At 57.4% G+C, this 11,687-nt stretch overlaps 1 protein-coding gene across 2 annotated transcripts in view; it reads left to right on the top strand.

The window, feature by feature from the left end:
- ASB4 (ankyrin repeat and SOCS box containing 4) overlaps positions 1–9,537 on the top strand; it is a 27,618-nt gene extending 18,081 nt beyond the window's left edge. The window contains exons 3-5 of one of the 2 annotated variants that reach the window (XM_072650744.1): positions 2,828–3,318; positions 8,190–8,303; positions 9,080–9,537. In XM_072650744.1, the coding sequence (XP_072506845.1) occupies positions 2,828–3,318; positions 8,190–8,303; positions 9,080–9,205 (731 nt within the window). In that variant the 3' untranslated portion in view covers positions 9,206–9,537. Of the gene's footprint in view, positions 1–2,827; positions 3,319–8,189; positions 8,304–9,038 lie in introns of both variants that reach the window. The other variant, XM_072650743.1, reaches the window with a different exon arrangement.
- The last annotated feature ends 2,150 nt before the right edge of the window (positions 9,538–11,687 follow it).

Consider the following 11,687-nt stretch of genomic DNA (forward strand, 5'->3'; position numbering starts at 1 on the left):
GTCCTCCCCTTCCCTCCCCTCCGTCCTCCCCTCTCATCCCCTCCATCCTCCCCTCCCCTCCCCTCCCCTCCATCCTCCCCCCTCCCCTCTATCCTCCCCTCCCTTCCCCTCCCCTCCCCTCCATCCTCCCTTCCATCCTCCCTTTCCTTCCCCTCCCCTCCCCTCCATCCTCCCTTTCCTTCCCCTTCCCTCCCCTCCGTCCTCCCCTTCCCTCCCCTCCGTCCTCCCCTTCCCCTCCCCTCCGTCCTCCCCTCCCCTCCCCTCCGTCCTCCCCTCCCCTTCCCCTCCCTCCCCTCCCCTTCCCCCTCCCCTCCCCTCCGTCCTCCCCTCCCCTCCCCTCCGTCCTCCCCTTCCCCCTCCCCTCCCCTCCATCCTCTCTTTCCTTCCCCTCCCCTCCCCTCCGTCCTCCCCTCACCTCCGTCCTCCCCTCCCCTCCCTCCGTCCTCCCCTTCCCTCCCCTCCGTCCTCCCCTTCCCCCTCCCGTCCCCTCCATCCTCCCCTCCCCTCCCCTCCGTCCTCCCCTTCCCTCCCCTCCGTCCTCCCCTCCCCTCCCCTCCCCTCCCCTCCGTCCTCCCCTTCCCTCCCCTCCGTCCTCCCCTCCCCTCCCCTCCCCTCCATCCTCCCTTTCCTTCCCCTCCCCTCCCCTCTGTCCTCCCCCTCCCCTTCCCCTCCCCTCCCCTCCATCCTCCCTTTCCTTCCCCTCCCCTCCCCTCCATCCTCCCTTTCCTTCCCCTCCCCTCCCCTCCGTCCTCCCCTTCCCTCCCCTCCGTCCTCCCCTCCCCTCCCCTCCGTCCTCCCCTTCCCTCCCCTCCGTCCTCCCCTTCCCCCTCCCCTCCCCTCCGTCCTCCCCTCCCCTCCCCTCCGTCCTCCCCTCCCCTCCCCTCCGTCCTCCCCTTCCCCCTCCCCTCCCCTCCATCCTCCCTTTCCTTCCCCTCCCCTCCCCTCCGTCCTCCCCTTCCCCCTCCCCTCCCCTCCATCCTCTCTTTCCTTCCCCTCCCCTCCCCTCCGTCCTCCCCTCACCTCCGTCCTCCCCTCCCCTCCCCTCCGTCCTCCCCTTCCCTCCCCTCCGTCCTCCCCTTCCCCCTCCCGTCCCCTCCATCCTCCCCTCCCCTCCCCTCCGTCCTCCCCTTCCCTCCCCTCCGTCCTCCCCTCCCCTCCCCTCCCCTCCCCTCCGTCCTCCCCTTCCCTCCCCTCCGTCCTCCCCTCCCCTCCCCTCCCCTCCATCCTCCCTTTCCTTCCCCTCCCCTCCCCTCTGTCCTCCCCCTCCCCTTCCCCCTCCCCTCCCCTCCATCCTCCCTTTCCTTCCCTCCCCTCCCCTCCATCCTCCCTTTCCTTCCCCTCCCCTCCCCTCCGTCCTCCCCTTCCCTCCCCTCCGTCCTCCCCTCCCCTCCCCTCCGTCCTCCCCTTCCCTCCCCTCCGTCCTCCCCTTCCCCCTCCCCTCCCCTCCGTCCTCCCCTCCCCTCCCCTCCGTCCTCCCCTCCCCTCCCCTCCGTCCTCCCCTTCCCCCTCCCCTCCCCTCCATCCTCCCTTTCCTTCCCCTCCCCTCCCCTCCGTCCTCCCCTCCCCTTCCCCCTCCCCTCCCCTCCCCTTCCCCCTCCCCTCCCCTCCGTCCTCCCCTCCCCTCCCCTCCATCCTCCCCTTCCCTCCCCTCCGTCCTCCCCTTCCCCCTCCCGTCCCCTCCATCCTCCCCTCCCCTCCCCTCCGTCCTCCCCTCCCCTCCCTCCGTCCTCCCCTCCCCTCCCCTCCGTCCTCCCCTTCCCTCCCCTCCGTCCTCCCCTCCCCTCCCCTCCCCTCCATCCTCCCTTTCCTTCCCCTCCCCTCCCCTCTGTCCTCCCCTCCCCTTCCCCCTCCCCTCCCGTCCCCTCCGTCCTCCCCTTCCCTCCCCTCCGTCCTCCCCTTCCCTCCCCTCTGTCCTCCCCTCTCGTCCCCTCCATCCTCCCCTCCCCTCCCCTCCATCCTCCCCCCTCCCCTCTGTTCCCCCCTCCCCTCCCCTCCATCCTCCCTTTCCTTCCCCTCCCCTCCCCTCCGTCCTCCCGTCCCCTCCGTCCTCCCCTTCCCTCCCCTCCGTCCTCCCCTTCCCTCCCCTCCGTCCTCCCCTCCCGTCCCCTCCGTCCTCCCCTCCCCTCCCCTCCGTCCTCCCCTCCCCTCCCCTCCGTCCTCCCCTCCCCTCCCCTCCGTCCTCCCCTTCCCTCCCCTCCGTCCTCCCCTCCCCTCCCCTCCCCTCCATCCTCCCTTTCCTTCCCCTCCCCTCCCCTCTGTCCTCCCCTCCCCTTCCCCCTCCCCTTCCCTCCCCTCCGTCCTCCCCTTCCCTCCCCTCCGTCCTCCCCTTCCCTCCCCTCTGTCCTCCCCTCTCGTCCCCTCCATCCTCCCCTCCCCTCCCCTCCATCCTCCCCCCTCCCCTCTGTTCCCCCCTCCCCTCCCCTCCATCCTCCCTTTCCTTCCCCTCCCCTCCCCTCCGTCCTCCCGTCCCCTCCGTCCTCCCCTTCCCTCCCCTCCGTCCTCCCCTTCCCTCCCCTCCGTCCTCCCCTCCCGTCCCCTCCGTCCTCCCCTTCCCTCCCCTCCGTCCTCCCCTCCCCTCCCCTCCGTCCTCCCCTCCCCTCCGTCCTCCCCTTCCCTCCCCTCCATCCTCCCCCCTCCCCTCTGTTCCCCCTCCCCTCCCCTCCGTCCTCCCTCCCCTCCCCTCCGTCCTCCCCTCCCCTCCCCTCCGTCCTCCCCCCCCCCTCCCCTCCGTCCTCCCCTTCCCCCTCCCCTCCCCTCCCCTCCTGCTCCTTTCCTCCCCTTTCCTGGTCCTCTTCTCCCTTTCCATCACGTCGGGTCCTGTTCCCAGGCGCTAATGTGAACATAAAGACCAACAACGCGGACGAGGAGACGCCCCTGCACGCGGCGGTGCGCTGCGGTCTGCCGGAGCTGGCGGCCTTCTACGTGGAGCACGGCGCCCTGGTGGACAGTGTCAACGCGCACCTGGAGACGCCGCTGGCGCTGGCTGCCTACTGGGCGCTGCGCTTCAGGGAGCAGGTGTACAGCGCCCAGCACCAGCGGGTCTGCCGCCTGCTGCTGGCGTCCAAGGCCCAGGTCAACGCCCGCGATGAGGACTTCAAGTCGCCGCTGCACAAGGCAGCCTGGAACTGCGACGAGGACGTCATGCGGCTGCTGCTGGAGGCAGGCGCCGAGGCCAACCTCATGGACGTCAACGGCTGCGCAGCCATCCAGTACGTGCTCAAGGTGACCCCGGTGCGCCCGTCGGCCCGGCCTGCCCGCTGCTACCAGCTTCTGCTCAACCACGGGGCCGCGCGCATCTACCCGCCCCAGTTCCACAAGGTGAGGCCCGCAGACCGATGCACTGACAGACCCCAGCCGCCTCAGTGGACGCGCTTGCAGAGCCTCTCCACTGGGCAGTGGGCCCAACCAGACGTGTCTAGGGGAAAGAGAAAGTGCCTCGGCCTTTAGGGAGCTTGAGCACCCTCCCTTCATTCCCCTTCCCGGAGGATGCAATCCCTGTAGCACTGCCCCCTTCCCTATCCCAAAGCACCATAGGGAACCTGTAGGACCCTGTATAAAATCCAACTCCTTTCTCTGCCCAGAGCCAACAGTCAGAAATACCCCAGGTAACCAGGTCAAGGGCCTCTGGTCATGCACACGCTCAGCTCTGTGTTCTGCTTCCCATGTGCACACACACCAGGTCAGGACTAAGGCTGTTGGTCAGCTCCCAAGCACTTGGCCCTTTCCTGTGGTCCAGAGTATTCCCAAGACCCAAGACCCAGGACCCTTCCTCACACAGCTATGCACTGGTACTGTGTCATCTTCTGTGGGAGTCTGTCTAGAAAGCCTGAGGCTAAGGACCAGTGGGTCAAAGTCCTGCTGTCTTCAAAACACATCCTCAGACTCCACAGGGAGCCATATCTCCTTGACTTGGAGATAGATGGAGGGACTGTCCCCTCCCACACCAACCAACCCCTGAGGCTGGTACTAACATGACAGATCAGGAAGCTGTGAGTTAGCCAACGAGATTTAGGGGACAGGATGTTGCAAACCCATTCTGTAGAGCCTGCGAAAGATCAGAGGAGTCCAAGGGTGAGTTCCAGTCTTTAACCTAGAAGTGGTGGTGAGTCTGTGGGCCAAAGAGAGAGGGTAAGGGAATTAATGCATGCAAGCATATACGAAGAGAGGAAGGAAGGAAGGAAGGAAGGAAGGAAGGAAGGAAGGAAGGAAGGAAGGAAGGAAGGAAGGAAGGAAGGAAGGAAGGAAGGAAGGAAGGAAGGAAGGCACGGCAGAAGTTCAAGGTAGAGGGTCAACAATGCCCCTTGACTTCAGAGAGACCCCAGCAACCACACTCACCTGACCCTGGGCATCCACTAGAGGGCTGAGTACAGTCCCCCAGGATTGCTCAGATCACAGAATATTTCTTCCTCTTTATGTCTGTATAGGCTGCCCAGGGACAAAGGGGAGGAAAGCACTTGTCACATGATCAGAAGACTTAGGCTTCAAACTGACTGCCACCTCCTTGCTGTGTGGCCTTGGAAATGTCACTTCCTCTGTAGGTCTCAGTTTCTTCTTTAACGTGGAGGCATTGGGATATGGCACATAGAGCACATGATTTGAGTCAGGAAGACCTGAGTTCAAATCCAGCCTCAGGCATTTGCTGTGTGACCCTCAGCAAGCCACTTAACTTCCTCAATTGTAAAATGGGGATGACAATAGAAAGTACCTCTCAGGGTGGTTGTGAGTATTAAATGAGTTCATGTTTGTACGTTCCTTGGGACATTCCCTGCCTAGTACATAGAAGGTACTTTATAAATTTGTCCTCCAGCAAATGACCGAGGTGTCATTTTGCTTCCTAAACCTTGGTTTCTTTACTTGTAAAGGGGGGGGATGGAGTGGAAGACTTGCTCACTTTAAGGCTCAGGTCCCTCCCAATTATCCGGGCTTTATGCTCTTAAAGGTCCCTTCTTGCTCAGACTTTCAGGACTCTAAATTCTGGGGCTTTGGAAAAGTTTCATTGAGAGTTCCATATATTGTAGCCAATACTTTCAGGCAATCCATCTTTAACTACCATGTCTGTTAGGGAAGATGATCCTGGGGCTGGAAGGCCCCTTTATTCCTGCAGGGAAGTGCTATTCCAAGAACCACCCAGACTAGTCCCCTCTTAGCTTCCTGAGACCCTCTCTTGCAAAATTTCCTTCTGTCCAATGATAGAAGCCTCCGCTGTGCCCTCCACCTAATCAACTTTTACACACTGAGTCTTCGGTCAAACCTCAGGCAAATTCCCTCCTTTTGATGAGGTGAGCTCCATATCTTACTCTTCTTTCTGTTTGGGTCCCATTGACTATTAATCACACTAGGTTCTAGACCTCTGGACCTTAACTGAGGTTAGTCAGCAAAGTGCAAGGTCTCTAGAGAGCAAATCTCTTCCTCCTTGCTAGGATTTTCTAGAATTCTCAAGATGGCCCCAGCTGTGGAGTGGAAAGAGAACTAATGTAGCTTTGATCCTAGCTGTATGTTGCTAGGGTCATAGACTGAGGCCTAGAGGGACCTTAGGGGCCATGAGTCCGCCCAGCTCCCTTCTGCCTGATAGGACTTGCTTTGATAAAACCCTGTCAGTCTTCCTATTTTAGACAATTCACTCAAATTCTAGAATCCTGCTAGGAATTAGTCAATCTCATTGGCCTGTTATAGGCAGTCTTTCCTTTCTGGAAAATTGGGCTAACATTTGCTGTTTCTGAAAGACCTCTGCCCTTCTCCACCATCACTCAAGTATCCCTGGGGAAAGTTCAGCCATTGTACCTGCCCATGAGTTCAGGACCCCAGGAAGTACCTGGGCCAGGTGATTTCAGCTCCTCCAGGGTGGGAAAGTACTCCTTCCCTCTTACTTATTTTGAGGTTCACCCTTTACTGTCCATTTTTGTTCTGTTACCATAGAGGGAGAGCTGGCAGGGACCTTCGAGGCACCATTCCCATCCCTTCATTTTACAAAGTGGGAGATGGAGACCCTGGCATGAAATGTCGGTGACAAGATCTGAACCTGGAGCTGAGAGCCCAGAGCCCCCAGGGCTCTGTCCAGATGGTTATCATGGTCTGGGCTGGAAAACAAGGGTGACATCAGAATGGCACGGTTCAATTTGGCAGACATCCATAAAGGTCTGTCACTATTGGGAGGGTTCATGTGTATCTCACTCTTGAGAGCATCCTGCCTTTCTGGACTGAAGGCTGAGGGAGGCTCCCTATCCTCCCTGGGAGCCTGTGGCAAACTCTTTTCCCCCGGTCTAATGGGCATGTCCGATGAGGCTTAGCTTTCCTTCTTATTTGGAACTAGAAGGGACCAAGACTGTCATTTTAGAAATGAGGAAACTGAGGTCACAGCAGGTGAATTGATTTGCCTCTGGTCACATAGGTAAAAGTGACCAAGGTCCAGTGATTCTCCCATGGCAAATCCCTCCCCCATTTCCTCTTTCTGTCCAGGTGGTCAGTAGTCTAACCCTAGTGTAGTCTACTCTGGAGATAAAACTGCCCAAGTCTTCCCAGTGTTGCCCTCTGGGCCCTAGGGGCCACCCCAAAAGGAGCACACTATCCGAGGCCTCTACTGAGATGAAGAGGCCACAGTGGGCATTGAGTAAGCGCTGATGGCTTGATGGGAGCATCTGGAGTTTCAAAGCAGTGCCAGAGATGGGCTTCTCTACACACCAACACCTAAGGGTCTCAGCCTTGTTACATCAGCACCACCCTATGTCTTGTCTCAGAAGACTCATTAACCTTCCTGGGTAACTTTTTTATTATCATTCATGCACACAAATAGAATTTATGGCTAACTTTCCAGTCATGGTGAAGGCTTGTAACAATCAATCTTCCAGCCCAGATATCTGTGTGAGCCCAGATGGGGTATCCTTTTCCCAGGAATAATCCATCACCTGCCTCGCCCCAAGGCTATGAGCCCCCAACGGTAGAGCCACTGTGATTTGTATACCAAATGTCCCCTTGCAGGGAGCCATCTCCCAACAAAAGATGCTTTGAATGAACTAGTGTTCTGGGGTCGATGCCCTAGGTCCACGTGGGGTTGACCTTCATTGGTTAAGCCCAGGATGACTCCCCCATGCATCCTCCTGAGCCTCCAGACACTAACTTGACCCTTTCCTACCCTCACCCCACCTAAGCTGTGGGTCACCCAGTAGAGTGAGAACACAGAAGAGGGCTGGAGACTGAAGGTGGAGAGGTGGAGAGTTTGGCTGCCTGAAGGCACAGCTCCTGCTTCATAACTTGGCATGGCTTCTGAAAATATATGTCAGTTCTTGACATCTCTCTGTATGTGCTTGAATAAGTGAATGAAGGAATGAATAGGTTAGTGAGTGAATAAGTTAGTGAGTGAATGAGTGAGTGGGTGAATGAATGAGTGAATTAATGAGTGAATGAATGAGAGACTGAGTGAGTGAAAGGCATTCCTCAGGTGCCATCTGCATGCCAGGCACTGTGCCAAGTTCTGGGGGTCTGAATAAAGAGTCAGTCTGGTCAGTCCCTGGTCCCAGAGAGTTCCCATTTTAATGCCAGGTTTTAGTGGTGTGTCTGAGGGGCCCTCCAATGGCCCTTGGGGCACCTGGGCAAAGCAGAAGCACCAGATCGTCTTGGGTGTCATTTCCCTGAATAAGACCCCTTCTGTTTCTGAGCCACCCAGAAACTCCTTGCTCTGTGGGGGTGCAGAGCTCTCTCTCTGGGTGTTTGATAGATGGGGCTGTTGAGGAAGGGGGGGCTGCATCCCCTACAGAGGAAGCTTCTAGGTCCCACCTCCATAGGGGTTTTATTCCTTGGATGGTGACTGTGGTGACTGGACTGGTCTGGGGGCATCACTGTTTCCAGACTCTCCGCTGCAGGGTCCTGGGCTGTCTTCACCAAGGGATGGGGGAGGGGGGATAGTGGCCACCTCCTGTCTCTCCCTTGCGGGGTCTGGCTGTCTCTCCTGCACTGTGGCTGCCAGTTGGTTGGCCCTGACCATTGAGTGGAGCTGACCATCCCCTTCTCCATAAGAATGACTTCCGTGGACAGTAACTGTGGAGGCCTGGGGAGAGCGTAAGCTCTTTGTGAGAAGGAATCGCCTCATTATTGGTCTCTGTTCTGAACACAGCTGCCATGTAGCAAGAGTTTGATAAATGATAGTTCACTGACTGACTGTCATGGGTGCACATGGATATCATCTTGTCACACAGGTGTTAGAGTCCTGCCATGACTGCCCTCTAGCAATTGAAGTGGTTGTCAATGTCTATGAGCATATCGTATGGACGCCCAAGTGGAAGAAGGCAATCCCGGAGGACAGTCTGGAGGTGAGGAGGCAATCAGGAACATGGGACCCCTGAATAAAGGTTGGAACTGGGCCCCCCAATAGCCTGTGAGAGACAGGGTGGCCCAAGCCGGTGGAGCTGATCCAAGCCCTCGGGGGACCTTCTGAAGCAGGGGAAATGCCTGCTCAGGCTTGGAAGCCAGCTCTTGCAGGGCTGCCCTGTTTATTGGTCATCTCTCCCAGGATGGGGAGGGAGAGAAAGCGGGCAGAAATATGTGATGGATGAGACCTTGGGTCTGGTGAAAATGCCCTTCTGCAGGGGCTCTGACCTTATTTATCTGTGACATCACCTGAGCTCAGGAGACCCCCTGCACACCTATGACTTGGCCTCTGGCTATGAGCCACCGCCCAGTTCTAGGCAAGGCATCCCCAGCTGGGCTGCATTTGTCTAGTCTGTGCTGGTACCTTTCCAACCTGGCTGGAGAGCTCAGAATCTCCTCTGTGCCCCCTGGGTATCCATTGTTTAGATCCTCTCCTATAGGTCATCCAGGCTTGAGGGCAGAGCCTGGCTCATAGCCTGGTCCTCTCTGGACAACCTCTCCTTTGGCTGACCCTGTGCTCCAGAGCAGGTGCTCCAGAGCAGAGCTTCTGGCCAGGTGGCCTATCTTCATTTAGGGACTATGGAAGCCATGTGGTGTCGGAAAGATGGCAGGTGTACCGCTGGGGTGACTGGGGATGGCTGGGCTCTGACCGGCCTCCTTTGTGTCGTCTCTCACAGAGGCACTGGGACTTCTACCACTCTCTCTTCACCATCTGCAGCAACACCCCGAGGTCTCTCATGCACCTGGCCAGATGTGCAGTGCGCAGGGTCCTGCTAAGCAGATGCCACAAGATCATCCCACTCCTGCCCTTACCTTTGCCTTTGAAGAACTACTTGCTTCTTGAGCCTGAGGGGATCATCTACTGACTCTCCCTCACTGACCCCTGACACCGGGGTATGCAGGGAGGCCAAGGGGCCAACCATCCTCGGGAAGAAGGCTGCCTGTTCCACTTTGCCCCAGTGCAGCAGGGGAGTTTGCCAGGTGGCCAGGTTTACTCCCTAAGATGAGAGTGACCTCACTGGTTGCTGCCTTGGGAGGTCCTAGGTCAGGATGAGCCCCTCAATTGTTGTTTGGGATCATCATAGGGAGGACTCTTTTCCTATAGCAGTTGGACTAAGGGCTGCTGAAGTCCCTCCCTCTGGGCAACAGTGGTTTGAATAAATGCCATGGTCCTCATTCTGAGTGGAATGAACAAATGCTTCAGGGATTTCAAAGCAGTTAATACAAGAGGGTGTTGATGGCACGCATGGACCTTGGCAAGATAAAGCAATCAGAACATAGAGTTCTGGAGGCTCTGAATGCTCTGCTAAGGTCTCTTAGGAGCAGAACAGCAGCCTTGCCAAACAGTTCACTCTTTGCCCTCGTCAATAATGAGATTACATTGTAGCTGATCCAAAGTTCCACCTGAGTTAGCCAGTGAGGAGGGGACAGCCAAGAAGGCTCAAGCGAAGAGACGGGAATAGAAAGGGGGGCACCCCTAGTCCTCGGACCAGTCAGACCAGATTGGAACACTGAGTCCAACTCTGGCCAGGCACCCCAGTGATAAGAGGAGGACCACCAGATGGCAGATGGTCACCAGGACAATGAGAAGTCTTTGGGCCAGTTATATGAGGATAGGGAGAACCAGAGTATTTGGCCTGGAGAGGAGATGATTTGGGGCATGGGAAGGGAGATGGATGGACTTGTTCCCTTTAGGTCTTTGGTGGCAAACCCAGGGCCTTGTGGGGAGGGCTGCAAAGGGTCAGGTTTGAGTGGGATATAAGAAGCAAACCCATAAGAAGGAGCTCTCCCAAAGTGGGAGGCAGGGTTTAGAGCTAGAGGGAGACCTTCACCAAAGGCTGATGTGCTGTCAGCAGTGTTAAAGGGGACATTGGTGCAGGTGTCTCTTCCAATATTTCTGTGGTAATGAGTATCCCACTGCACTCTGGATCACATGCTCCTTGGGTTCAGTCTGCATAGAAAAAAGACAGACATCCTGCTCTAATTCCCCCTACCAAGAGACTTGCTCTGGAGGACAGAGGTCAGAGGGCCCAGTGGGGTCACTGGCACACACCTTTATGGGCTCTTTGCAGTCCCAAGGGCCTGCAGGCAAAAGTTTGGAACTTCCTTCTCAAACAAATCAGGGAAGAACTCGAGCCTCCAGGCAAGGGAGAAAGGGGCTTCGGAGCCACAGCCTTGTCCTGTTGCCGATGGGAAACTTCTCCTCCTGGAGTCTTTTGTCTGCCTGTTGTGACTTCTTGGCCCCCTACCACTGCCACAGTCCAGACGCTCCCCTACCTCAAATCTGTGCCTCTGGATGCTTTGTTGCTGCAGCCAGCCTTGACAGTGGGCATTTGTGGGAGTCCTGCCTGTCCGGTGTCTGTAAGTCCCTGAAGGTTGGCCCTCTTGCTTCCTGCTACTGCTCAGACCAACCCTGGTAAGCCCAGAATTTCTGGGTTGGAAGGACCCCAGCAGCCTCTGTCAGACCCTCCAGCATTTACAGGGCCCTTCCTTCCTTCCTTTGTTTATTTATTTATAGGTCTGCAAAGTGCTTTGTAATTGATTGAATCCTCACAACCTTGGGATGTAGGTGCTGTCATTAGCCCTAGTTTACAGATGAGGAAACTGAGGCACGCCTTGGTTAAATGACTTGCTCAGGGCCACACAACTAGCAAGTGTCTGAGCCCAGGTTTTCTTGACTCCTGACCTAGCCTTGTGCCCCCGGTATCACCTGGGTACCCCTGACAAGATGTCCCGCTTCTTCATTATTCTCCCCTGTCTGGCTACATACAAAGGGTACCAGGCTTGCACTAGCTTGGTGGACCTTCTCTGGAAGCCCATGTGACCTCTCTGTGCCTTGATCCTGGAGCATCCATCAGGAGACAGCCAGGCTCCTCCTGGTAGACATGTCTCCAGAGACCTGCCCAGCCCCAGTATCCCCAAAGTCCAGTCCCTAATGCTCCTGGCTCTGTGGGTGGCCTCCACCCATTGGGCAGCCCCACCTCCCGCAGCTGATGTATTGTATGGCCGAGGGCTCCTATGGTGTCTCCTTCTCACTCCCCACCTCACTTCCCTTTTCTCTGAACCTCGGCTAGAATCCTGTCCAGATGAGAGTTTCGTCTGGTGCCTAGTGTCCATGGGCAGCCAGTGGATGATCCCCTCCTGTAGCTCCTCCCACTGGGATCCTGGGGCCCAGACTGTGGCAGGACAGAGTCACTGGGAAGATTAGGTTTTCCCTGCTCTGCCCAGGGGTCTAATATCAGAGCTGAAGGCATTTCTCAGCTCCAGTCTGTCTGGGACCACTCTCAGACCTCCAATTGCTGAGCCTTCCTTTTCTTCCTGGAAGG

This window comes from Notamacropus eugenii, chromosome 3 (genome assembly GCF_028372415.1).
Source record: "Notamacropus eugenii isolate mMacEug1 chromosome 3, mMacEug1.pri_v2, whole genome shotgun sequence".
Lineage (NCBI taxonomy): Eukaryota > Metazoa > Chordata > Mammalia > Diprotodontia > Macropodidae > Notamacropus > Notamacropus eugenii.